This window comes from Mobula birostris, chromosome 3 (assembly GCF_030028105.1).
Source record: "Mobula birostris isolate sMobBir1 chromosome 3, sMobBir1.hap1, whole genome shotgun sequence".
Classification (NCBI taxonomy): domain Eukaryota; kingdom Metazoa; phylum Chordata; class Chondrichthyes; order Myliobatiformes; family Myliobatidae; genus Mobula; species Mobula birostris.
Window position 1 is genome coordinate 30060771 of NC_092372.1, and position 26007 is coordinate 30086777.

The 26007-nt window shown below is 41.6% G+C and overlaps 1 protein-coding gene across 5 annotated transcripts in view; it reads left to right on the top strand.

Moving 5' to 3' along the window:
• LOC140194957 (long-chain-fatty-acid--CoA ligase ACSBG2-like) overlaps positions 1–26007 on the top strand; it is a 99541-nt gene that overhangs the window by 55745 nt on the left and 17789 nt on the right. For all 5 annotated transcript variants that reach the window (XM_072252423.1, XM_072252419.1, XM_072252418.1 and 2 more), the window contains 8 exons: positions 7477–7597; positions 15340–15420; positions 15592–15741; positions 17328–17498; positions 18567–18748; positions 19767–20000; positions 21984–22201; positions 25854–25993. In XM_072252423.1, coding sequence (XP_072108524.1) covers positions 7477–7597; positions 15340–15420; positions 15592–15741; positions 17328–17498; positions 18567–18748; positions 19767–20000; positions 21984–22201; positions 25854–25993 — 1297 coding nt within the window. The remainder of the gene's footprint in view (positions 1–7476; positions 7598–15339; positions 15421–15591; positions 15742–17327; positions 17499–18566; positions 18749–19766; positions 20001–21983; positions 22202–25853; positions 25994–26007) is intronic.

A 26007-nucleotide genomic window follows, 5' to 3' on the forward strand; every position in this document is an offset into this window, starting at 1 on the left:
AGCAGCAGAAACAATGGGCCTACCTAGAGAGTCAGGTTTGTGGAACTTGGGTAGGGGTAGGAGGTAGGACCAAGGAGCTGATTATTGAGTTCAGGAAGAGGAAACCACAGGTCCATGAGTTAGTCTTCATTGGAGGATCATAGGTGGAAAGGGTCGGCAACTTTAAAATCCTTGGTGTTAACATTCCGGAGGACTTTCCCTGGGCCCAGCATGTAAGTGCAAATACATAGACAGCATGGCAGCACCTCTAGTTCCTTAGGAGTTTGTGAAGATTCAACATGATTTCTAAGACTTTGTCAAACTTCTATAGATGTGTGATGGACAATCTATTAAAGCCCTCTCCACCATTGAGCACACCTGCATGGAGCATTGTTGCAGGAAAGCTGCATCCATCATTAGGGACCCCTAGCACCCAGATCATGATTTCTTCTCCCTGCTGCCATTGGGAAGAAGGTACTGGAGCCTTGGGAGTCACACCACCAGGTTCAGGAGCAGTTATTCCTCAACATCAGGCTCTTGAGGGAAAGGAGATAACTTCACTCAATTCCACTCAATTCTCACTCAATTCCACTTGTCTCATCACTGAAATGTTCCCACAAACAGCTGCAGTGATGTGGACTACAAATTACAAATGGAAATAGAAAAAGGCTTGTCAGAAGGGCAGTGTTATGATAATTGTGGGGGATTTTAACATGCGAGTGGGTCGGGAAAATCAGGTCGGCACTGAATCTCGAGAGAGAATTTGTAGAATGTCTGCGAGATGGCTTTTTAGAACAGCTTGTTGTTGAGCCCACTAGGGGATCGGCTGTACTGGATTGGGTATTCTGTAATGAAACGGAGGTGATTAGACAGATTGAAGTGAAGGAACCCTTAGGAGGCAGTGATCATAACAGGGTGGGGTGGCCCTGTTGGTGAGGAATGGGATTCAGTCCCTTGCAAGGGGGGACATAGAATCAGGAGAAGTAGAGTCAGTGTGGATAGAACTGAGGAACAGTAAGGGCAAAAAGACCCTAATACGTGTTATCTACAGGCCCCTAAACAGTAGCATGGATATTGGGTGCAAGTTGAATAGGGAGTTAACAATGGCATGTGGCAAAGGAAATGTCGCAGTAGTTACGGGGGATTTCAACATGCAGGTGAACTGGGAAAATCAGGTTGGTACTGGACCCCAGGATAGAGAGTGCCTACAGGATGCATTTTTGGAGCAGCTTGTACGAAAGCCGACCAGGGATAAGGCTATTCTGGATTTAGTGTTGTGCAATGAACAGGATTTGATAAGTGATCTTGAAGTAAAGGAGCCATTAGGAGGTAGTGACCATAATATGATAAGTTTTTATCTGCAAGTTGAGAGGGATAAGGGCAGATCAGAAGTGTCAGTATTGCAGTTGAACAAAGGAGACTATGGAGCCATGAGGGAGGAGCTGGCCAAAGTTGACTGGTTGGATATCCTAGCAGAAAAGACAGTGGAACAGCAATGGCAGGTATTCTTGGGAATAATGCACAAGGTGCAAAATTAGTTCATCCCCCGGAGAAGGAAGGATTCAAAGGGGGCAAAGTGGCCACAGTGGTTGACAAAGGAAGTCAGAGATAGCATAGCATTAAAAAAGTATAACAGAGCTAAGGTGAGTGGGAAGACGGATGATTGGGAAATTTTTAAGGAGCAACAGAACTTAACTAAAAAGGCTATACGGGGAGAAAAAATGAGGTATGAACGCAAGCTAGCTAGGAATATAAAGGAGGATAGCAAAAGATTTTTTAGGTACATGAAGAGAAGGAAGATAGTTAAGAACAATGTTGGGTCCTTGAAGAATGAATTGGGAGAAATTGTTATGGGAAACAGAGAAATGGCAGATGAATTTAATAAGTACTTTGGATCTGTCTTCACTAGGGAAGACACAAGCAATCTCCCAGATGTATGGATGGGCCAAGGACATAGGGTAACAGAGGAACTGAAACAGATTGACATTAGGAAGGAAACGGTGATGAGTAGACTGATGGGACTGAAGGCTAACAAATCCCCAGGTCCAGATGGTCTGCACTAAAGGAGGTGGCTCTGGAAATTGCGGATGCATTGGTGATCATTTTCCAATGTTCCTTAGATTCAGGATCAGTTCCTGAGGATTGGCGAATGGCTAATGTTATCCCACTTTTTAAGAAAGGAAGGAGGGAGAAAACAGAGAACTATCGCCCTGTTAGCCTAACATCAGTAGTAGGGAAGATGCTAGACTCCATTATTAAAGATGAAATAGCGGCATATCTTGATAGCAGTGATAAGAATGGGCCGAGCCAGCATGGATTTACCAAGGGCAAATCATGCTTGACTAATCTATTGGAGTTTTTTGAGGATGTAACCAGGAAAATAGATGCGGGAGATCCAGTGGATGTGGTGTAACTTGACTTTCAGAAGGCATTTGATAAGGCACCACATAGGAGATTGGTGGGTAAAATCAGAGCTCATGGCATTGGGGGGAGGATATTGACATGGATAGAAAACTGGTTGGCAGATAGAAAGCAAAGGGTAGCAGTGAATGGGTGTTTCTCGGAATGGCAGGTGGTGACTAGTGGGGTGCCACAGGGCTCGGTATTGGGACCACAGCTGTTTACGATTTACGTCTGTGACTTAGAGGAAGGCATTGTGAATAACATCAGCAAGTTTGCTGATGATACTAAGCTGGGTGGCAGTGTGACATGTGATGAGGATGTTAGGAGAATTGAAGGTGACTTGGATAGGCTGGGTGAGTGGGCAGAAACTTGGCAGATGGCGTTTAATGTGAATAAGTGTGAGGTTATTCACTTTGGGAGCAAGAACAGGAAGGCAGATTATCATCCGAATGGTGTGGAATTAGGTAAGGGAGAAATACAAAGAGATCTAGGAGTACTTGTTCATCAGTCTCTGAAGGTGAATGAGCAAGTGCAGCAGGCAGTGAAGAAGGCTAATGGAATGTTGGCCTTTATTACAAAGGGAATGAGTACAAGAGCAAGGAAATCCTTTTGCATTTGTACAGGGCCCTGGTGAGACCACACCTGGAGTTTTGTGTGCAGTTTTGGTCTCCAGGGTTAAGGAAGGACATCCTGGCTGTGGAGGAGGTGCAGCGTAGGTTCAGTAGGTTAATTCCTGGGATGTCCGGACTGTCTTACGCAGAGAGATTAGAGAGACTGGGCTTGTACACGTTGGAATTAAGGAGATTGAAGGGGGATCTGATTGAGATATATAAGATTATTAAGGGATTGGACAAAATAGAGGCAGGAAAGATGTTCCAGATGCTGGGAGAGTCCAGTACCAGAGGGCATGGTTTAAGAATAAGGGGTAGGTCATTTAGGACAGAGTTGAGGAGGAACAACTTCTCCCAGAGAGTTGTGGGGGTGTGGAACGCGCTGCCTCAGAAGGCAGTGGAGGCCAATTCTCTGGATGCTTTCAAGAAGGAGCTAGATAGGTATCTTATGGATAAGGGAATCAAGGGTTATGGGGACAAGGCAGGAACCGGGTATTGATAGTAGATGATCAGCCATGATCTCAGAATGGCGGTGCAGGCTCGAAGGGCCGAATGGTCTACTTCTGCACCTATTGTCTATTGTCTATTGAAGTATTCATTGAGGACCTTGCTCACTTCCACAGCCTCCAGGCACATCTTCCCACCTTTATTTCTAATCGGCCCTACCTTCACTCCTGTCATCCTTTTGTTCTTCACATAATTGAAGAATGCCTTGGAGTTTTCCTTTACCCTACTCGCCAAGGCCTTCTCATGCCCCCTTCATGCTCTTCTCAGCCCCTTAAGCTTAAGGCTCAAAGGGCTGAATGGTCTACTTCTGCACCTATTGTCTATTGTCTGTCATTGTCTATTGATTGAATTCACTGTGAAATTTGAAAAAGAGAAGCCAAAATCCGATGTGTCGGTATTTCAGTGGAGTAAAGGAAATTACAGTGGCATGAGAGAGGAACTGGCCAAAGTTGACTGGAAAGGGACACTGGCGGGAAAGACAGCACAGCAGCAGTGGCTGGAGTTTATGCGAGAAGTGAGGAAGGTGCAAGACAGGTATATTCCAAAAAAGAAGAAATTTTCGAATGGAAAAAGGATGCAACCGTGGTTGACAAGAGAAGTCAAAGCCAAAGTTAAAGCAAAGGAGAGGGCATACAAGGAAGCAAAAATTAGTGGGAAGACAGAGGATTGGGAAGTTTTTAAAACCTTACAAAAGGAAACTAAGAAGGTCATTAAGAGGGAAAAGATTAGCTATGAAAGGAAGCTAGCAAATAATATCAAAAAGGATACTAAAAGCTTTTTCAAGTATATAAAGAGTAAAAGACAGGTGAGAGTAGATATAGGACCGATAGAGAATGATGCTGGAGAAACTGTAATGGGAGATAAGGAGATGGCGGAGGAACTGAACGAGTATTTTGCATCAGTCTTCACTGAGGAAGACAGCAGTATACCGGACACTCAAGGGTGGCAGGGAAGAGAAGTGTGGGCAGTCACAATTACGACAGAGAAAGTACTCAGGAAGCTGAATAGTCTAAAGGTAGATAAATCTCCCGGACCAAATGGAATGCACCCTTGTGTTCTGAAGGAAGTAGCTGTGGAGATTGCGGAGGCATTAGCGATGATCTTTCAGAAGGGTAGCAGACACCAACAGAATCAACAAACTCATTCGTAAGGCCAGTGATGTTGTGGGGCTGGAACTGGACCCTCTGACGGTGGTGTCTGAAAAGAGGATGCTGTCCAAGTTGCATGTCATCTTGGACAATGTCTCCCATTCACTACATAATGTACTGGTTGGGCACAGGAGTACATTCAGCCAGAGACTCATTCCACCGAGATGCAACACAGAGCGTCATAGGAAGTCATTCCTGCCTGTGGCCATCAAACTTTACAACTCCTCCCTTGGAGGGTCAGACACCCTGAGCCAATAGGCTGGTCCTGGACTTATTTCCTGCATAAATAATTTGCATATTACTATTTAACTATTTATGGCTTTATTATTTATAGTGCAACTGTAACAAAAACCAATCTCCCCCGGGATCAATAAAGTATGACTATGGCTAAAAGTCGATAGATTCTGGCATGGTTCCGGAGGACTGGAAGATTGCAAATATCACTCCACTATTCAAGAAGGGGGCAAGGAAGCAAAATGGAAACTGTAGACCTGTTAGCTTGACATCGGTGGTTGGGAAGTTGTTGGAGTCGATTGTCAAGGATGAGGTTACAGGGTACCTGGAGGCATATGACCAGGTAGGCAGAACTCAGCATGGATTCCTTAAAGGAAAATCCTGCCTGACAAACCTATTACAACTTTTTGAGGAAATTACCAGTAGGCTAGACAAGGGAGATGCAGTGGATGTTGTATATTTGGATTTTCAGAAGGCCTTTGACAAGGTGCCACACATGAGGCTACTTAACAAGAGCCCATGGAATTACAGGAAAGTTACATACGTGGATAGAGCGTTAGCTGATTGGCAGGAAACAGAGAGTGGGAATAAAGGGATCCTATTCTGGTTGGCTGCCGGTTACCAGTGGTGTTCCACAGGGGTCCGTGTTGGGGCCGTTTCTTTTTACATTGTACATCAACGATTTGGATTATGGAATAGATGGCTTTGTGGCTAAGTTTGCTGATGATACGAAGATAGGTGGAGGGGCCGGTAGTGCTGAGGAAACGAAGAGTCTGCAAGGAGACTTGGTTAGATTGGAAGAATGGGCAAAGAAGTGGCAAATGAAATACAATGTTGGAAAGTATATGGTTATGCACTTTGGCAGAAGGAATAAACGGGCAGACTATTATTTAAATGGGGAAAGGATTCAAAGTTCTGAGATGCAATGGGACTTGGGAGCCCTTGTACAGGATACCCTTAAGGTTAACCTCCAGGTTGAGTCGGTAGTGAGGAAGGCGAATGCAATGTTGACATTCATTTCTAGAGGACTAGAGTATAGGAGCAGCGATGTGATGTTGAGGCTCTATAAGGTGCTGGTGAGACCTCACTTAGAGTACTGTGGGCAGTTTTGGTCTCCTTATTTAAGAAAGGATGTGCTGACGTTGGAGAGGGTACAGAGAAGATTCACTAGAATGATTCCGTGAATGAGAGGGTTAACATATGAGGAACATTTGTCCGCTCTTGGACTGTATTCCTTGGAGTTTAGAAGAATGAGGGGAGACATCATAGAAACATTTCGAGTGTTGAAAGGCATGGACAGAGTGGATGTGGCAAAGTTGTTTCCCATGATGGGGGAGTCTAGTACGAGAGGGCATGACTTAAGGATTGAAGGGCACCCATTCAGAACAGAAATGTGAAGAAATTTTTTTAGTCAGAGGGTGGTGAATCTATGGAATTTGTTGCCATGGGCAGCAGTGGAGGCCAAGTCATTGAGTGTATTTAAGGCAGAGATTGATAGGTATCTGAGTAGCCAGGGCATCAAAGGTTATGGTGAGAAGACGGGGGAGTGGAACTAAATGGGAGAATGGATCAGCTTATGATAAAATAGCGGAGCAGACTTGATGGGCCGAATGGCCGACTTCTGCTCCTTTGTCTTATGGTCTAACCTATGGACTTACTTTCAAGGACTCTTCATCTCATGTTCTCAATATTTATTGTTCATTTATTTATCATTATTATTTATTTCTTTTTCTACTTGCACGGAATATTGTCTTTTGCACATTGGTTGAACACCGCCTCGTGGTCTTTCATTGATTCTATTATGGCTATTATTCTATTTTGGATTTATTGAGTATGCCCACAAGAAAATGAATCTCAGGGTTGTATATGATATACTGTATGTACTTTTATAATATATTTACATTGAGCTTTGAATGCCAAAGAAGAGGGCTTATTGAGTGCCTGGTCTTGCATCTGGTCTTGTAATGCTTTTTAACGCTACACATGAATCTGCACCCTTTTTTCTCCTGTATTTCCTCTATCGAAAATAGTTTTTTTATATATTGAAAATTGTGTTGAAGTTAGCTTTGTTGCCAATGATTGCTATTCTTCATTTTCTCATGAGATCATTGCTTTCTGTTGAGAACATTGATTCTTATCTGGTCTTTACTTCCATAGGTTCTAGTCATTCTCGTGTCTAACACTAACAGAGTTAGTTAATACCTGTTAACAGTCTTTCCAACTGGGAAATGGGGAAGCTCAACTGCCGAGTTTAATGCTGTCTTTATTGGATGTTTGGAGCAGGAACCCTGATTAAATTCTGTACTCCAAAACAAGCATGTTAATTTTGCATATCCATGAAATCTGCACAGAATGGAGAACAAAATTGAATCTTTCTGGTCTTGCAACTAAGCTCTTCACTGTTTTAAGCTGTAAGGAGATTCTCTTTTCTTTAATATGTTGTGATGGATGAAGAAGTACCTCTTGTAGGTCATCTGTTGATGACCGTGCTTTCTATATGGTGCGAATTTGCCTTTTTCTGATTCTACGGTGGCACACATTCAATATTGAGTGAAGGTCTGTGCATTTACAAGCAAGTTTTCTCTGAACTGTAGTGGCCTGGCTGTTGGGATTTATACAACAAATTCTCCAGAAGCATGCATGTATATGATCCAGGACAGCAACACTGAAGTTGTGTTGGTGGAGAATTATAAACAACTGCAGAAAATCATGCAGGTGAGACTTGTTAAAATTTTAGTTCTCAGTCATTTTTATCAATTGTGTATGACTTTTCAGTTTTTTAAAACTAAAGCAACATGTAGACTATATTATAGAGGAATGTAGACTGCAGAATCCTTGAACATTAGGGCACAGACCTCTTTGATCATGGCATCTGCATCAAGGTTACTCTCCATTTAAAAACTAGGTATTCATAGTTGTGAAAAAATTGTCATTGTACATGTTTTGTCCACCCTTAATTGCATCTGAATGCCACTGCCTGCAACTGTTAAAGTCTGATGACGGCATAACACTGCTCAAGATAAGACATTCATCCAAAAGTTAAGAGCCCATGTGACCCAGGCAATGTGGCAGTTGGATCTGAGGTTGCCTTGGTAATAGAAGCAGAGGATTGCTCTTGAAATTGGAAGCTGTAAGAAGCAGCTGACTGCAGGAGTCCATCCTCCGATCCCTTGAAACCATCATCCCATCTCAAGGTGAACAGAGGCTCAACCAATTCCATTCCTTCACCACCTATCTTCACCTGACTGAACTCAGTTTTATATTGAACAAATTTGTCAACCATTCATTTTCTCCAAGTTATTAGTGTGGTTGTAGGGACTGGCTCTGCTGCATCCTTCATGGGATATGTGATAGAGATACTGCTATGGTCCCATTAAGACCATAAGATATCGGAGCAGAATTGGGCCATTGGGCCCATCGAGCCTAGCCTGCCATTCAGTCTTAATTTTTCCTTCTCAAATCCATTCTCCTGCCTTCTCCCCTGAACCTTTGATGCCATTACTATTCAAGAACTTGCAACCACTGCAAACAGGCACCTTCATGAAATTTCTCTGTAACACTGATGACTGAATTGAGTTCTGTACCTACACATGTACAGAACTCAAATCCATTAATCTTGCTACCAGTTTCCACATTGTTTACCCTTTCACATGCTTTCAGATGATTATTGCAAGCCCAGCTATCATGATACACTTGCTCTCATCTTACTTCCTATGGGGATAACATTGTACTTCTCTGGGTGTCTCCTTTATAACTGTTCTGATGACAAGGCTTTACATCCCAGTGCCCTTTGAAATATCATCTATTTTGTTTAATGGTGGTTTTCTCTCTATCCTAGCTGACAAAGCTATGTCCTGCTTTGCTCTCGCCTCCCATTCCATTAATCATAGGACTTAGAACAGCACAGTACAGGCCCTTTAGACCGCGATGTTGTGCCGACCCTTTCAGGTACTCTGAGATCAATCTCACCCTTTCCTCCCACATAACCCTCCATTTTTCTTGTCACCCACCTGTCTATCTAAGAGTCTCTTAAATGTCCCTAATGTATCATGGCTGAAGGAAGGTTGTAGTTGGGAGCTGAATGTTCAAGGTTACGTATTATATCGGAGGGATAGGAAGGAAGGTAGGCAGAGGGGGTGGTGTGGCTCTACTGGTAAAGGATGGCATCAAATCAGTGGAAAGATGTGACATGGGATCAGAAGATGTTGAATCCTTGTGGGTTGAGTTAAGAAACTGCAAGGGTAAAAGGACCCTGATGGTAGTTATATACATGCCTCCCAATAGTAGCGGGATGTGGACCACAGATTACAATGAGAAATAAAAAAGGTGTGTCAAAAGGGCAATGTTATGATAGTCATGGGAGATTTCAACCTGCAGATTGATTGGGAAAATCAAGTTGGTATTGGATCTCAAAAGAGTGAGTCTGTTAAATGCCTATGAGATGGCTTTTTAGAGGAGTTTGTCATTGAGCCTGCTAGGGGATCAGCTATACTGGATTGGGTTTTATGTAATGAACTGGAGGTGATTAGGGACCTTAAGATAAAAGAATCCTTAGGAGGCAGTGACTATTATATGATTGAGTTCAACTTGAAATTTGATAGGGAGAAAGTAAAGTCTGATGTAACAGTGTTTCAGTAGAATAAAGGAAGTTGCAGTGGTATGAGAGAAGAGCTGGCCAAAGTAAATTGGAAAGAGCTGCTGGCAGGGATGACAGCAGAGCAGTGATGGTGTGAGTTTCTGGGAGAAATGAGGAAGTTGCAGGATAGATGTGTTCCAAAAACAAAGAAATACTCAAATGGCAAAAAAGTACTTCTATGGCTGACAAGGGAAGTCAAAGCTAATGTAAAAGCAAACGAGAGAGCGTACAACAAAGCTAGAATTAGCGGGAAGATAGAGGATTAGGAAGCTTTTAAAAACCTATAGAAAGCAACTAAAAGAATCATTAGCAGGGAAAAGATGAAATATGAAAGCAAGCTAGCAAACAACATCAAAATGGATGATACGAAAATTGGTGGCTGGGCAGGTGTTGAGAAAACAGGTACACTGCAGAAGGACAAAGAGATTAGGAGAATGGGCAAGGAAGTGGCAAATGAAATACAATGTTGGAAAATACATGGTCATGCACTTTGGTAGTAGAAATAAATGTGCAAGCTATTTTCTAAATGAGGAGAGAATCCAAAAACCTGAGGTGCAAAGGGATCGGGAGTCCTTGTGCAGAACAGCCTGAAGGTTAACTTGCAGGTTGATTTAGTGGTGAGGAAGGCAAGTGCAATGTTAGCATTCATTTCAAGAGGTCTAGAGTACAAGAGCAGAGATGTGATGCTGAGGCTTCATAAGGCACTGGTGAGGCTTCACCTTGAGTATTGTGACCAGTTTTGGGCTCCTCATCTAAGAAAAGATGTGCTGGCATTGGAGAGGGTTCTGAGGAGGTTCACAAGCATGATTCTGGGAACGAAAGGGTTATTGTTTGAGGAACATTTGATAGCTTTCGGTCTGTACTTGCTGGACTTTAGAAGGATGAGGGGGGGATTTCATTGAAACCCTTCGAATGTTGAAAGAGCTAGACAGAGTGGATGTGAAAAGGATGTTTCCCATGGTGGGGAAGTCTACGACAAGAGGGTACAGCTTCAGGATAGAGGGCATCCATTAAAACAGAGATGCAGAGAAATTTCCTAAGCCAGTGGGTGGTAAAGTTGTGGAATTTGTTACCACAGGCAGCTGTGGAGGCCAGGTTGTTGGGTGTATTTAAGGCAGAGCTTGATAGGTTCTTGATTGGACACGACATCAAAGATTATGGGTAGAAGGCTGGGAGTGGGGTTAAGGAGGGGAGAAAGGGATTCAGCGGAGCAGACTGGATGGGTCAAATGGCCTAATTCTGCTCCTATGTCCTGTGGTATATGTCTCTACCACCAGCCCTGACAGTGTGCTCTTTGTGCCCACCACTCTGTGTGTACATATAAAAACTGCCTCTGATATTACTTTCTTCCCAACACCTTAGAAGTTATGCTGCCTCATATTCGTCATTTCTGCCCTGGTAAAAAAAAAATGTGTCTGGCATTCCACTCGATCTATGCCTCTTATCATCTTGCACACCTCTCATCCACCTCTAAAGAGGTAGACCCTGTATTTACTGGAATTTAGAAGGATGGGGGGGGGGGGGTTGATTTCTCTATTCAATAGGTCACCTACCATCATTTCTGTAATGAGATCCTACATCTTCATCTCTCTTCTCAGTAACCTGAAAGAACCTTTTACTTCAGGAACGCCTGATTCATTCTCCCATCTTCATCGCACATTCTTTTCTCATGGCACTTCACCCTGAAACTACAGGAGAGAGGCACATCTCCTTACCTCACCTCCCACCAGTCAAGGGTCAAAGCAGTCTTTCCCAGATGAAGCAATGATTTGTTTGCACTTTTTCCAATCTAGGGTACTACATTCAATGCTCAGGATGTGGCCTCTTCTACACTAGAGAAACGAAAATGCAGACTGGGTGTTGTTGACCAATTCTGCTTTCCACTCCTACTCTGGTTTCTCTTTCTTTTCGCCTTACAATATATCAATGATACTCAATATAAATTTGAGGAGCAATAGCTGATCCAATCTAATTGCTGATCTTATTTCAGGGCATATTGCAGCCCTAAGAATTCAATAATTTTTAACAATTTCAGGTGAACCAACTTTTTTTCCCTCAGTAGATGTTACACTTTGGGGTTAAGTCATTCCAATGGGGTGCCATATTTATGCCATATTCATGCCATATTTAATTTTGTCAACAACACAACTGTCACTGTCCGAATCAAAGGTGGTGACAAATCAGCATATAGGAGGGAGATTGAAAATCGGGCTGAGTGGTGCCATAACAACAACCTCTCACTCAATGTCAGCAGGACCAAGGAGATGACTGTTGACTTCAGGAAGAGTAAACTGGAAATCCATGAGCCAGTCCTCATCATGGGATCAGATGTGGAGAGGGTCAGCATTCCTCAATGTTATCACTTCGGAGGATCTGTACTGGGTCCAACACGCGTGCCATTACCAAGAAACCACGACAGTGCCTCTACTTTCTTCGAAGTTTGAGGAGATCCAGCATGTCATTTAAAAGTTTGACAAACTCCTTTAGGTGTGTGGTGGTTGCATCACAGCTTGGCATGGAAACACCAATGTTGTATGGGAAAAGCCGACAAAAAGTCGTGGATGAGGCGCAGTCCGTCACGGCTAAAGCCCTCCCCACTATTAAGCACATCTTTACAGAGCACTGTCGCAGGAAAGCAGCATCCAATTCTCTCTTCTCACAGCTGCCATCAGGAAGAAGGTACAAAAACCTCAGGATAAGCACCACCCCCCAGGTGCAGAAACAGTTATGCTCTTGAAACAAAGGGGATAACTTCAGTTCACTCGTCCTATCACTGATCTGGACTCGCTTCCAAGGACTCTTCGTCACATGTTCTTGATATTTCTTGCTTATTTTTTATTATTATTATTATTATTATTACTTCTTTTTGCATTGGCACAGTTCGTTTTTTTTTGCACATTTGTTGTCTGCCCTGTTGGGTGCAGTCTTTCACTGATTCTATTGTGTTTCTTGTATTTACTGTGAAAGCCCACAAGAAAAATGAATCTCAAGGTTGTATATTATGCCATATGTGTACTTTGACAATAAATTTACTTTGAACTTTATTGTTTTTCTCCTCTGTCTCTGGTTGTTCTTTTTACCTTAGCTGCTTCAGTCTGTAGCCTATCATTGAACTACTCTGTCTCCAACCTACTCCCTCTCTGCAACATAAAAATATGATTTCTAGCACTGATAAAGGCTCATTGGTCTGGAAACACTGGTTTACACCTTTCTCCAGTGATGCTGACTGAATTGTCAAGTACTTTTGGCAATTTCTGTTTTTATTTCCGATATTCTGGCTTCGGAGACCTTTGCTTCAGTTTACGTTTCTTCTCCTGCCTTGTGTATTTATGTTCTGTGAATACAGAACATTTCCCCCCAGTCTTCAAATTGCTTTGGATCAGTGAAACGACCTTTTAGCCTTGCCTTCTGAGGAGTTAGTGCCCTCCGTCTACAACTGGCTGAGTTTTGGGATCCCATTGATCTCCCACCTCTCCCTTTGCAATCTTATTGAAATATACACTGAGTGGCCACTTTATTAGTTACTTTCTGAAACTCAATGAAGACCCCAACATTCCTAAAAACTACAGACCGATTTCCTTGCTCTGCACCCTCTATAAACTCTATGAGAGACTCATACTGAAAAGAATATCCCCCTTAGTCGAAGATCTTCTAACACCAGACCAAGCCGGGTTCAGGCCAGGCGGCTCTTGCTGTGGTCAAGTCCTGAACTTAACCCAGTATATTGAAGATGGCTTTGAAATGCGGACAAATTACAGGGGCAGTATTCATTGACTTTAACAGCAGCATACGACACTGTGAATCACAGAGGCCTTCTACTGAAATTATGTAGAATGTTAAAGAACGAAACCAGAGTCAAAGTAATAAGAAGCCTCCTAGAAAATCATAGATTTTATGTAGAAATGAATGGAATTAAGAATAGGTGGCGTCCACAAAAGAACGGACTACCACAAGGATCAGTCCTGGCACCTCTACTATTTAATGTCTACACAAACGACCAACCAACCTTTCCTAACACACGCAGGTTTATCTATGCAGACGACCTTTGCATAGCAACACAAGCGAACTCCTTCCAAGACGTTGAAGTACGATTTACAGCAGTCCTCGAAGTAATGAAGCAGTATTATGAAAAATGGTCTCTGAACCCAAATCCATCAAAAACTCAAGTGTGTGCATTCCACCTGAGGAATCGAGAAGCAGCTCGGAAACTCAAGATCTTCTGGTGTGAGAAGGAGCTCGAACACCATCCGACTCCAATTTACCTCAGCGTGACACTGGATAGGACACTCTCATTTGCCACCCACATCCAAAAACTCCAAGGGAAAGTTGGCTCTTGCAATTCTCTCTTGAAAAAATTAGCAGGCACGAAATGGGGAGCTAATGCTCACACACTTAGATCAACTGCCCTCGCACTCTGCTATGCACCTGCAGAATACTGTGCACCTGTGTGGGGCAGATCAGCCCATGCGAAGAAAATAGACCCGTTGCTTAACGAAGCCTGCTGAATAATCACGGGCACACTGCGCCCCACACCCACTAACATCATTTACACACTTGCAGGCATTGCTCCCCCAGAGATCCGAAGGCTCATTACAACAAAAATTGAAAAAGGTAAACAGAACTCGGATCCACGGCACCCACTACATCACATGTGCCAGTTTCCAACCGCCTGAAATCGAGGAAAAGCTTTGCTACAGTGGAGGAATTACTGCACGGAACATCCTCCCAAACATACAGGATTGACCTCTGGCAACAAACAGAAGCCAGAACCCCACCAAACAATACAGTGTAAGACCCCACAGACATGTTACCAGACGGGGCACTGCTTGATGGACGGAAGCGGTGCACTCTCAACAGAGCGAGAGCGGGAGTTTGTAGGAAGGGAGACAATATGGTGAAGTGGGGTTTAAAGACCAGCGAATCCTGAGAGTGTGGTGAAAGGGTGCAGAACATTGAACACATTCTGCGCAACTGCCCACTCTCACCTGATTTAGCTGACACTGACCTGCTCAGCATCTACCAAACAACACGAGAGTGGCTGGCTGTCCGGTGTGGCAAGCTATGATGATGATAGTTACTTTCTATAGCTATTAAAGTGGTCACTGGTCTTGTGCTGCTGTAACCTATATCCGCTTGTGCATTCTGAGATAATCTTCCGAACACACCTGTTATTTAAGTTACTGTCGCCTTCCTGTCAGCTTGAACAAGTCTGACTATTTTCCTCTGACCTCCTCATTAACAAGGCGTTTTCACCCATAAAGCTGCAACTCACTGGATGTTTTTTGTATCATTCTCTGTAAACAACTAGAGACTGTTGTGCATGAAAATCCCAGGATATCAGCAGTTTCTGAGATATTCAAACCACCCTGTCCGGCACCAACGATCATTCCATGGTCAGTCACTTGGATCACATTTCTTTCCCATTCTGATATGTAGTCTGAACCCCTTCGCCATGCCTGCCAGTTTTTTCACATTGAGTTGCTGCTACTATTGGCTGGTTAGATATTAGCATTAATGAGCAGGTGTGCAGGTGTACCTAATAAAGTGGCCACTTGAATGTATAAACACTAATGCCAGTATGATTGTGTGTTTCTCTTCTCTCCTCCCATACTGAATCTGAGAACAAGCCATTCATCTCTTTCCAGTTCCTGTTTCCTTAATGCTAAAATATCAAATGATGATTTTGCTATTGTTTCTAGGAAGCACATAGTTAAATCGATATTTATTTTAATTATGATCAGCTTGATAAGGTGAATGCATTTGATTTGCATAATGAATAATGAAACAATATTAATATTTGATATTATTTACTGATTTTTAGATCAGAAATGAGTTGCCTCACCTCAAGGCAATTATTCAGTACAAGCATGAGGTGGAAGAACAGCATCCTGGCCTTTATACTGTAAGAGTTCTTGCATTATTGATTCTGATAGTTTATTATGTCAGATATACATTTTGAACAGTAAACTCAATTACTCTGCATTTAATATAATTTAGATTTTGTTTAACATTTAACATATTATTTGGTTGTATCGATGAAAAGGCATAACAATTTTCTTTAACCTTTATGAAGTGGAAACAATTCATGGAACTTGGAAGTAGTGTCAGTGAAATGGAGCTGGCTGAAGTTATTAACTCTCAGAGGGCTAATCAATGTTGCAGCTTAATCTACACATCTGGAACTACGGGGGCACCCAAAGGAGTGATGCTTAGCCATGACAACGTGAGTTTTGATCAGCCTTAATTTGCACTTGCAGTAGTTGAGGGAATTCATTGTATGATGCAAAAATACCTCTTTCATTAAAGAATTAATGTCTTTTGACATTAAATAATTTTTTGTTATTCTGTTGAACTTCTGGAATATGCCAGTGTGAGTAGTTATTTGTGTTCATGTTCAGTAAAATATATATTAAAATGTTAGTGCCATGAGAAATGGTGATGCTGAAAAAAAACAGAGATTAATATATCCAAATTATAATTCACTGCTCAGAAGTTTAAACAAATTAATCTTGAAGTTGACATTGGATATTTCTTCGCAGGGTAATGGATTAGGATGTGAGTGGTATCCAAATTGTAATGGAGTATGGACTGGCCTTTTTGTTCTTTTAATGAGCTGCTTTTCAATCACATGTTGCATCATGTATAAGAACAGAGGACTGTTTTACCTGCCATTATTGAATTCAGCCACTGACAAAGACTGTAGGGAGGGATAAAAGGACCCACATAGCTCATAAAACACCAAGCCATGGATATGAACAAGAGGTTTTTACGGTTTCTATAGCAACCTAGTTCTTAGAAATGTTTAATCACTCTCATGAAATTGCCTTGTTTCAAAAATGTGAAATGTGCCTTTCTCTGAGTATGATACATGTATGTTTTTTCACTTGGTCTTCAAATCACTATTAGTTTATTGTTGATGTTGACTTTACAATTTATTAGGCATTGCTGGCTAAGGATGCAAACTTTTAATGGATTGACATGGGCTACAAACTCATTTATACTTTAGGCCCGTGGACAGGAATAAACAGTCAGTGTTTTGGGCTGAGACCCTTCATCAAGCTTGACCTGCTGAGTTTCTTCAGCATTTTGTGTGCGTTGCTCTGGATTTCTGACACCTTCAGGATTTCGTGTTTATCACTTATACAATAGCACAATGGATTTGGATAGGAGTGAAGATAGTATGATTCTGATAGCGTAAACTTAATTCTTGTGCTTTCTTTTTCTGAGCTTTTTTTCCCTATTTCTCCATTATTCCTCTCTCTTCCCCTTACACCATTTTCCACTTCTCTTCTCAGTCCCTCCTTTCTCCATACTTGTCTTCCTCACCTCTCTCCCCCCCCCCCCCCAAGACCTCTCTCACTGTCATTTGAAGTCGCTGTCTTCAGCCATGGCTTTCCCACAAGGTTCCAAGTGGATCCATTGGTTACCTGACCAAACTGACACATTTCAGTTTGTGACTGTGTGACTGGAATACTGATATGTCCTTTAAGTGTAACCTTGGGAGGTGGCTCTTTCCACTGTAAGGCTCATACGCCTTACTGCAACCATGAATGAAGAAGGGACAGATGGCATGCTGATGGCAAGATGATCAAGCACCTTTTACTTTGACAGGGAACAAACAAAAAATACTTTTGGCTTCATTTGAAAAAGGTAAGTAGAACAGGTTCTTATTTGGGGATGTGGTGTGTTCTAGGAGTGGTGGATAGTGGGTGAAACAAATTGTAATTCTCAATAATTTGAAATGTACTTTAAAAGAAAGTGACTGCTTTCAAGCAGAATAATTCTTTGGGTGCACTTTTCTGTTTCCAGTTAACTTGGACTGCCTATGCAGCAGGAAAGTCAGTGGGACTTTCTTCTGAAATTCCAGTAAGAGGTGTCAGTTTTCTTCCATTGAGTCACATTGCAGCACAGATGATGGATATCTGGATTCCACTGAGGTTTGGAGCCACAACCTACTTTGCACAGCCAGACGCACTTAAGGTAGGGGCTTTGTAGTCAGACTTCCTCTTAAGATAGTCTATTTGTTCAAATTTATGCAGCAATTGATCTCTTATTAGGATTTCCTTTTTTAATTAATGTCCAACTGAAATACTTTTTCTGTTTATGGTAATCATTGTCATTATTGTACAGTAATTTTTTCTCTTGTTATAAAGACCCTTTTACCTTTACTGAGGAGAAATTTCATCACTCAGGTTTTCTTGCAAATTTTTTGCATTCTCTGCCTCTTGAAGGCTGTTCAAAACAGAAAAAGAATTTTCATTAATATGTGAAAGAGGAATTGTCTTGAGCATTAGCCATAATGTTATTCCACCCTCAGTAACACAGTGAGGATTGCTTTTGACTATTTGAGTCTGAGGGTAAAAAAAGTATGATGAGTTTCCTTTCAGGTACCGTTTCCATCCTGAGAATCAGAAAGCAGAACCACAAAAGGAATCATCTCTGGTCTTCTCCCTGAAGCGTTATTCCACTGTTGTAGGCTTTACTTGTCAGTCTGGGACCAAAATTGAACAAGGTAGCATGGCGGTTAACTCAAGGGTTTACAGCACCAGCTGTAGGATTGTGCTTCAATTCCTTTTGCTGTCTGTAAGGACTTGGTACCTTCTCCCCATGTCTGTGTTGGTTCGCTGCCCCACTACATAGATGTACGGTTAGGATTAGTGAGTTGTGGGCATGCTGTGCTGTTGCTGGAAATGTGGTTAGTATCAAGCACAAGGTTCCCTTCATCAATAGGTGCCCCCCAGTTGAGTCACTGGGTAGCAGTTAGCAATAGGAAGCGTGGCTATCGTGGTGCTTCTTCTCTCTTTGCCCTCCCGTGCTACCACTTCTCTTTGGACTTTTGCAGCCTTCTAGTTCTTGGTTGGGTCCTTCCCCAAGGTATATGCTTAGTGACCTGATGGGTTGGAACATAGTACAGCATAGGAACAGACCCTTTGGCATGATGTTAGCTACCAGAGGAAGCTTTGATAAACTAGTAAAGTTTATAGTATTATGTACCAAATCTCTGAATGTAGAACTGAACATTACTGGTGTTCTTTGTTTTTTTTTAAGAGTTCGTTAATTGAAACTTTGAAGGAGGTACGTCCCAATGCTTTTTTAGGAGTACCACGTGTCTGGGAGAAAATGGAAGAAAGATTAAAAGAAATTGGTGCTAAATCATCAGCTCTGAGAAGAAAAGTATTTGGCTGGGCAAAGGATAAAGGCCTACAAGCAAGTTATAATCTTATGAATGGGTATGTTAACGTGCAAGGTTTTTATTTAATGTTGGTACAACAGTAAGTCAGGAGCACAGTGCAGGATAGTAGAGAATGCTCCAGGCCAGCCATTATTTGATGTCATCATTGCTTATATTGCTGTCTCCTCTCTTAAAATCTCTCATAAGAACATAAGAAATATGAGCAGGAGTCAGCCATCTGACCCGTTGAGCCTGCTCTGCCATTCAATAAGATTTTGGCTGATCTGGCCATGGACTCATCTCCACCTATCTGCCTTTTTCTCATAACCGTTAATTCTCCTACTATGCAAAAAAAAAATGCCAAGTGTTTGTCCTTATTCTGTTAAAATGTTATGTGTATCATGGTTCAGTCGCCATATTTGTCAGTTTTTGCAAATGCAGGACAATTGTTCTCATTACTAAAAGTTGGGAAGTGGTTCCAGTGTGCTTTTTATAATAGAGCGGAGAAACACTGCACTTCTCAGCTTGGATGGGAGATCCTCAAAACCGTAGAGTCATACAGCATGGAAATGGGTCCTTAGGTTCAGCTTGTTTGTGCTAACCTAGATGTCTAACCAGTTTAGTCCCATTTCTCTGTCTTTAGCCCATATCTCTATTAATCTTTTTCAATCTACTGTATGTACTTGACTACATGTGTTTTATTCTCTGTACCTGCCTCTACAGCTTTCTCTGGTAGCTCATTCCATATCATCATGACCCTCTGTGTAGTTTAAAAAAAAATGCCCTTTGGATCCCTTTTAAATCTTTGCTCTCTCCTCTTAAAGCCAGGTCCTCTAGTTCTAGACTGCCCTAGCCTGGGGAAAAGACAGTGACTATTAACCTGATCTGTGCCCCTTAGATACCTCTATAAGGTCACCACTCAGTCTCCACTTCATTGTGAGCTGCACATTTTCCCTCCCTTGCTACCAAAATAATGAACTGAATTTAAAAGCCTATGCTTAAGCTGATATTTCTTGGTGAATATATGTTGTGGAATGAAACTAGAATGATTATTTGCATCTCTGTTTATGTTACAGAGTTGATTCAACGCCTTGGGGATATTCGCTGGCAAATAAACTGGTGTTTCAGAAAGTTCAGAATGCCCTGGGCCTGGACCGTTGTAGCCTGTGCTTTACTGGAGCTGCACCCATCACTCAAGATACACTGAAGTTCTTCCTGAGTCTCCGGATCATAGTTTATGAACTGTATGGAATGAGTGAGAGTAGTGGTCCACACACAGTCTCCTTTGCAGGATCGTTTCGAATTGCCAGGTCTCTGTATAGTGATAAATATGTAGTTAAGCTTACTGGAGTTGCAATCTTTCAGAAGGACCATTGTTTAAGAGCCCTGTCATTGTGCAGTACAGAAACAGGCCGTGTCCATGCCTATCTTTTTGCCCATCGATATTAATTCCTTCTTGTAATAGGATTGTATCCTTCTATTCTCCTTCCTCTCACTTTAAACCCTGTTACCTCTTATCTGTGATATACCTAATATGGGGGAAAAGATTCTGACTATCTGTCGATATCTCATTATATACCCCTATCAGGTCATCCCTTCAGCCTTCTTTGGTCAAGGGAAAAGTAGGCTCTCCCTCAAAGCTTTGGTCCTCTGATCTAGTCAACATTCATTTGCTCTGATACACATCCTTCCTACAGTGTGGAGTATAGAAATGTGTAGATACTCTAAATCTGGTATAACCGGTGCTCTGTAAAATTGCAAAAAAAAAATCTCAGCTTTTATATTCTGTGCCCTGACTGTGAAGGACCAGTATGCCAAATGCCTTCGCTGGATGAAGGGTCTTGACCTGAAATGTTGACAGTCTAGTTCACTCCACAGGCCTGACCCTTTGAGTTCCTCCAGCACCTTTGTGTGTTGCTTCAGATTTCCAGCATCTCCAGTCTCGTATGTCTCTATAATGCTAGTGCTTTGGTTCATCTTGAGGTTGTGGAAATGAAATTAGGCTTTATTTTGAAAATGGTAAAACCAAGCACATTTAATAGGGTGGAGCTTGAAGCAAACAGGCGACGGCTTTGATGAGAATATGGGGGCATATAGCAATTTCCATCAGAAATAATCTTCTCTTCAAAAGTATATTTCCAAGTACTTTATAAATAAGGTGAAGTTTCCATTTTAAGTATTTTGTTCCCCTTTCCAGTAACTTAACTCTCAATGTTAAATTGTAGTCAAGATTTAAGATAGTGCCGGCTGGTGGCGTATTAGCGCTGGACTTCGGGGCGAGAGGTCCTGAGTTTGAATCACGCTCTCTATCCGATGCACTATCAATTACTCCAAAAGACTGGAAGTAGAGTAAATACTGAAAGAGTTTTATTAACAGTAAATGGACCAACGTCCATGCTGAGTATCTGCCCCGGACTGAGGGAGGAGCAGTGACACAATCGCCTTTATTCAGGGGTCTGTGGGAGGAACCACAGGGGCAGTCAGCGGAGGGGCGTGTCCAGACAGGTAACCCAGTTACAACCTATATATATATATATAAAATATATAGTTTACCACAGTAACTGTGCCTGGGTTGACTGTCGAGCTAACAACTTGACCTCGTTTAAAAAAAAAACCTGGAGAGGGGTGGGGCTCCTCCAGGTTTCAGATGCCCAAGGCATGCCATACGATTAGCATACCAAAAAAAAAGATCGGCGCAAGAAGCTTGTCATGACGGCGCCCCGACGACTCCATCAGGAGTTAAGGGCGCGCGCACACACACACACACACACACACGATTTAAGATAAGAATCAGGTTTATTACCAGTGACATATGTTGTGAAATTTGTTTTGTGACAGCAGTACAGTGCAATACATAAAAATACTAAGTTATAATATGAAATAACAAGTTATAATGTATTATAATATCAAATAAAGAAATCAATAAAAAAAGAGGAAAATGAGTAGTATTCATGGTCTTCAGGCTCCTGTAGCTCCTTCCTAATGTTAGTAATGAGGAAAGGACGTGACCTGGATGGTGATGTATACTGCCTATTTGAGGCACTACCTTTTGAAGCTGTCCTTGTTTTAAGAGAGAAAGGAAGTTAATATTTCACCTTTACCGCCTGACCTGCTGATTATTTCCAACATTTCCTGTTTTATTTCAGGTCTCCTAGCATCTGTGTCATTTTGCCTTTGCTGTGTTACTTAAACATCCTGTTGCTAATTAGCATCATTCCCAGGTGCACTAGCTTTATCCTTGGATTAAGTGCTTAATCATCTCAAATGCATACTTTTTAACTATCTCTCACCAGCTGTGGAAAGGAGATAGATGGCTGCAAGACTAAAATTGTAAATCCAAATGAAGAAGGCGTTGGAGAAGTGTGTTTCTGGGGAAGAAATGTCTTCATGGGATACCTGAACCTGAAGGAGCAAAGCAAGGAAGCTCTGGATGAAGAGGGCTGGTTGCATTCTGGAGATTTGGGAAAATTTGATGAAGATGGATTCCTGTACATTACAGGCAGAATAAAAGGTAACATAAGCATTCTGAAATAAGTATTTCTCCATCACCCTCCTGTAAAATCCAGTCCTGCTTGGTAAGTTTCACATCTGGACAGTGATCACTTATCTTTTCTCAATGTCCATTCACCATTTCTGAGACGACAGGGTGTGTTAACAGCCACTTTAATATTTTGAGAATAGCCAACTGATCTTCCTTCCTGAAGTACCCAAGGGCACTTCACAGATGTGGTCACTGGAAAGTTATCACTCATTGGGACCTTTGGTGCCACTTGGCTCCCAATCCAGCTGAGTTCATCTCAGTTTGATTCCTGAACCATGCTAGCTGGATTTAGCTAACTTGATAATGATGTTGATATTAAACTGAAAATAGTCCTGGACTGTTTGGTGCCTCTTACTATACAGAGAAAGCTTACTACAATAAAAGCCAAACTACAATGGAGAATGAAGAATCCAGAATAAGAAGTGGGGGGGGGGGTATTTTCCCAAGTTGCTGTAACTGCTAGTTGACTTTCAGTGATTTATGTATAAGAACACTTGGGTTACTCTGGAAAAACATTTCAGAATTATTCTTAATGGCACTGGCATACAGAATGTTATGAAATGTGTTTTATGGCAGCAGCACATTGCAATACATAATAAAACGTATAAATTACAATAAGCATATGTATTAAAATCATTAAATAAGTAATGCAAAAAGAGAGGGGAAAAATACTGAGGCAGTGTTCATGGGTTTATTGTCCATTCAGAAATCTGATGGTGGAAGGGCAGATGTTCCTGAAAATGATAAACCTGTGTCTTCAGGCTCCTACACCCCTTCCTTGATGGTAGCAATGATGGATGCCGTCTCTTTGAGGCATTGCCTTTTGAAGGTGTCCATGATGGATAAGGCTAAGTTTACAACTTTCTGTCACTTTTTTCAATCCTGTGCTGTGGCCCCTCCATATCAGACAGTGATGCAACCAGTTAGAATGCTCTCCCCAGTACGTCTGCAGAAATTTGAGAGTGTCTTTGGTGACATTATCTATTCTCTTCAAACTCCTAATGAAATATAGCCACTGTCATGCCCCCTTTGTAATCGCATCAATATGTTGGGCCCAGGATAGATCCTCACAGGTGTTGACACCCAGGAACTTGAAATTGATCACCTTTTCCACTTTTGATCCCTCAAAGCGAAGAAGGAGGGGCACCAGAGGTGGCTGATAGAAAGGTGAGGAGAAGAGAAGGTGTAGGAGGGGAGCCAGAATGGGGAATGGAAAAAGAAAGTGGGGGTGAAGCAATTACCAGAGGTTAGCCTTCTTACTTCATTCCCCCTCCACAGCCCACTTACCTTCCCCCTCACCTGGATTCACCTATCACCTTGCAGCCTGTACCTCTTCTCCACCCACCTGCTCTCCAGGTTCTTACTCTGGCTTCTTCACCTTCCATTTCCATTCCTGATGAAGGGTTTCAGCCCGAAATGTTGACTCTCTATTCCTTTCCTTAGATGCTGCCTGACCTGCTGGGTTCTTTTAGCATTTTGTGTATGTTACTCTAGGCTTCCAGCATCTCTTGTGTTTATTAAAATATGCACTCAGCAGTTCTATAACTTACCATCAAAGTAAACACTCTCATGGTTATCCGCATTTTATATGTTATTTGGTATGGAATCATAACGCTTGGAAATAGGCCCTTTGGCCTATCTGGCCCATGCTGACCAAGATATCCATCCAAGCTAGTTTCCATTAGCCAGCATTTGTCCCATAACCTTCTAAACCCTTCCTATCAATGTACCTGTCCATCAATCTTTTAAAAGTTGTTATTGTACATGGAGTGGGTATAAATAAATAAATGGTGCCAGACTAAATTTTTGTGCTCAAGCCTTTCAACTGAGTTACAAATAATACCTAAAAAGGTAACCCAGCACATTAAATAATTTTCTCTGTCACTCATTAATTTAAGAATCCCCTTCTGAGCTTTATTATTAACAGCTAAACAAAAGTAATTATTGGAATATAAAATGAATGTTAATATTGGTCTTCAGATTCACTTCTGAATTTTCCAGCAAAGTTTTCTATTGCCCCAGTCAGTTCCTCTGGAGGAAGAGAATAACTATCGTATTTCCCAGTCATTCATTTTAGCCTGTTGTATTCTTTTTAACCCACTCAACGTATTCACTGTCCAACTTTGCAGTCGGTCTCACTTCAATTACAGAGGCAAAATACGATCATTTGGGATACATTACAAGCTTCCAAAGCTGAACTTTATTCTTTCTCTCTGTCTTTCTGTTAACCAAAATACAGTCCATAATCCTTCATTACCCTTAAAACCACTCTAGTTTTGTTTAATAACCTCTCAGGGAGGGCCTTCTGAAACAATATCCAGTAGTTACTGCTTATGCTAGTTACAATCTGAAAACAATCTCTTTATAGATTTGTTAAACATGATTTTCTTCTCATGTTGATGCTGCCTAGTCCTAGTATTTTCCAAGTCCCTGATACCATTTTCTTAATAATAGGTTCTGCAATTCCTTACTAATGTCAGACTACGTGGTCTGTTGTTCTGTTTCTCTTTGCCTCCTTTCTTTATTTTGCAACCAGTATATCCATTGCCTTGATCATTCCTTCTCCTAAAACATTTAAAGTTTTGAATGCATGTCACCTGGGTCTGTAAATTTATTGGTGATAAAAGTAAGACTGAAGATGCTGGAAATCTGGAACAACACAGAGAAAATAATGGAGGGATTTGGTCTGTCAGGGCAGTGACTGTGGTGGAAATGATCAGTTGATGTTTTGGGCTAAGACCCTACATCAGGATTGGAAAGAGAGGGGGCAGAAGCCAGAATAAAAGGGTGGAGAAGGGCTAGAATCTAGGTGGGGGAGGGTGGGGGAATGGGGAGAAGGCAAAAGACTGAAGATAAGTTCTGAGAGGAGAAGAGGATTGACCATGGAATAAAGGTGGGGAACCAGAGTGAAGAAGGTTCTGGGCTGTTTTCAATTCTGTACTTTATGGGTGGGAAAAGCAACAAAAATGACACCTCTTCATATTAAATAACATGGGGAACAAGTAAATACTGGTATCCCTGCATTTCCTTCTGTGATACAGGGCTGTACACAGTATATATCACAATATTATGATAGTGATTGTCAGATGTGGCTTTAAATAAAAAGTGAGATAGCACATATAGTGGAAATCAAACAAAAAAATCTGGAAAAATAACTACAACCACACAAGTTGCAACGGAGCTTGCAAAGTTGGAAAGAGGTTATGTTATCAGGCAAACAACCATCTTCAGTTTAAAATCAACTAAAATCTATCAGTAGTTTATTAATTAGATAAATTGTGTAATAAGGGAACATTGAACTAGCAAATTGTGATTTCTAATACCATTCTGTGGCACAATTGGATGGTATACAATCCAACTACTAAGTTTGTTTTATTATTTAAAATTATTGTCATTTATGACCATCCCAAAGCAATACCATTCATCTGGGCTGTGACAAAAGTTCATTGATCTGAAAATTAACCCTGTTTCTTCTTCAGGATTTTTAAAATTTTAGATTTCTAGAATCTGCTGTATTTTGACCTTTTGTCCATTAAATAGTCCATTTAATTTTCTTATCGAACATTTATAATAGTACTTTGGTCGAATAATTAATTGCATTGTCTTTGTTTTTTTATCTCAGAGTTGATAATCACTGCTGGAGGAGAGAATATAGCTCCTATCCCCATTGAGGAGGCTGTTAAAAGCAAACTACCACTGATTAGCAATGCTATGCTAATTGGTGATAGAAAGAAATTCCTCTCCATACTTCTCACTTTGAAGGTAAGTGTAATACT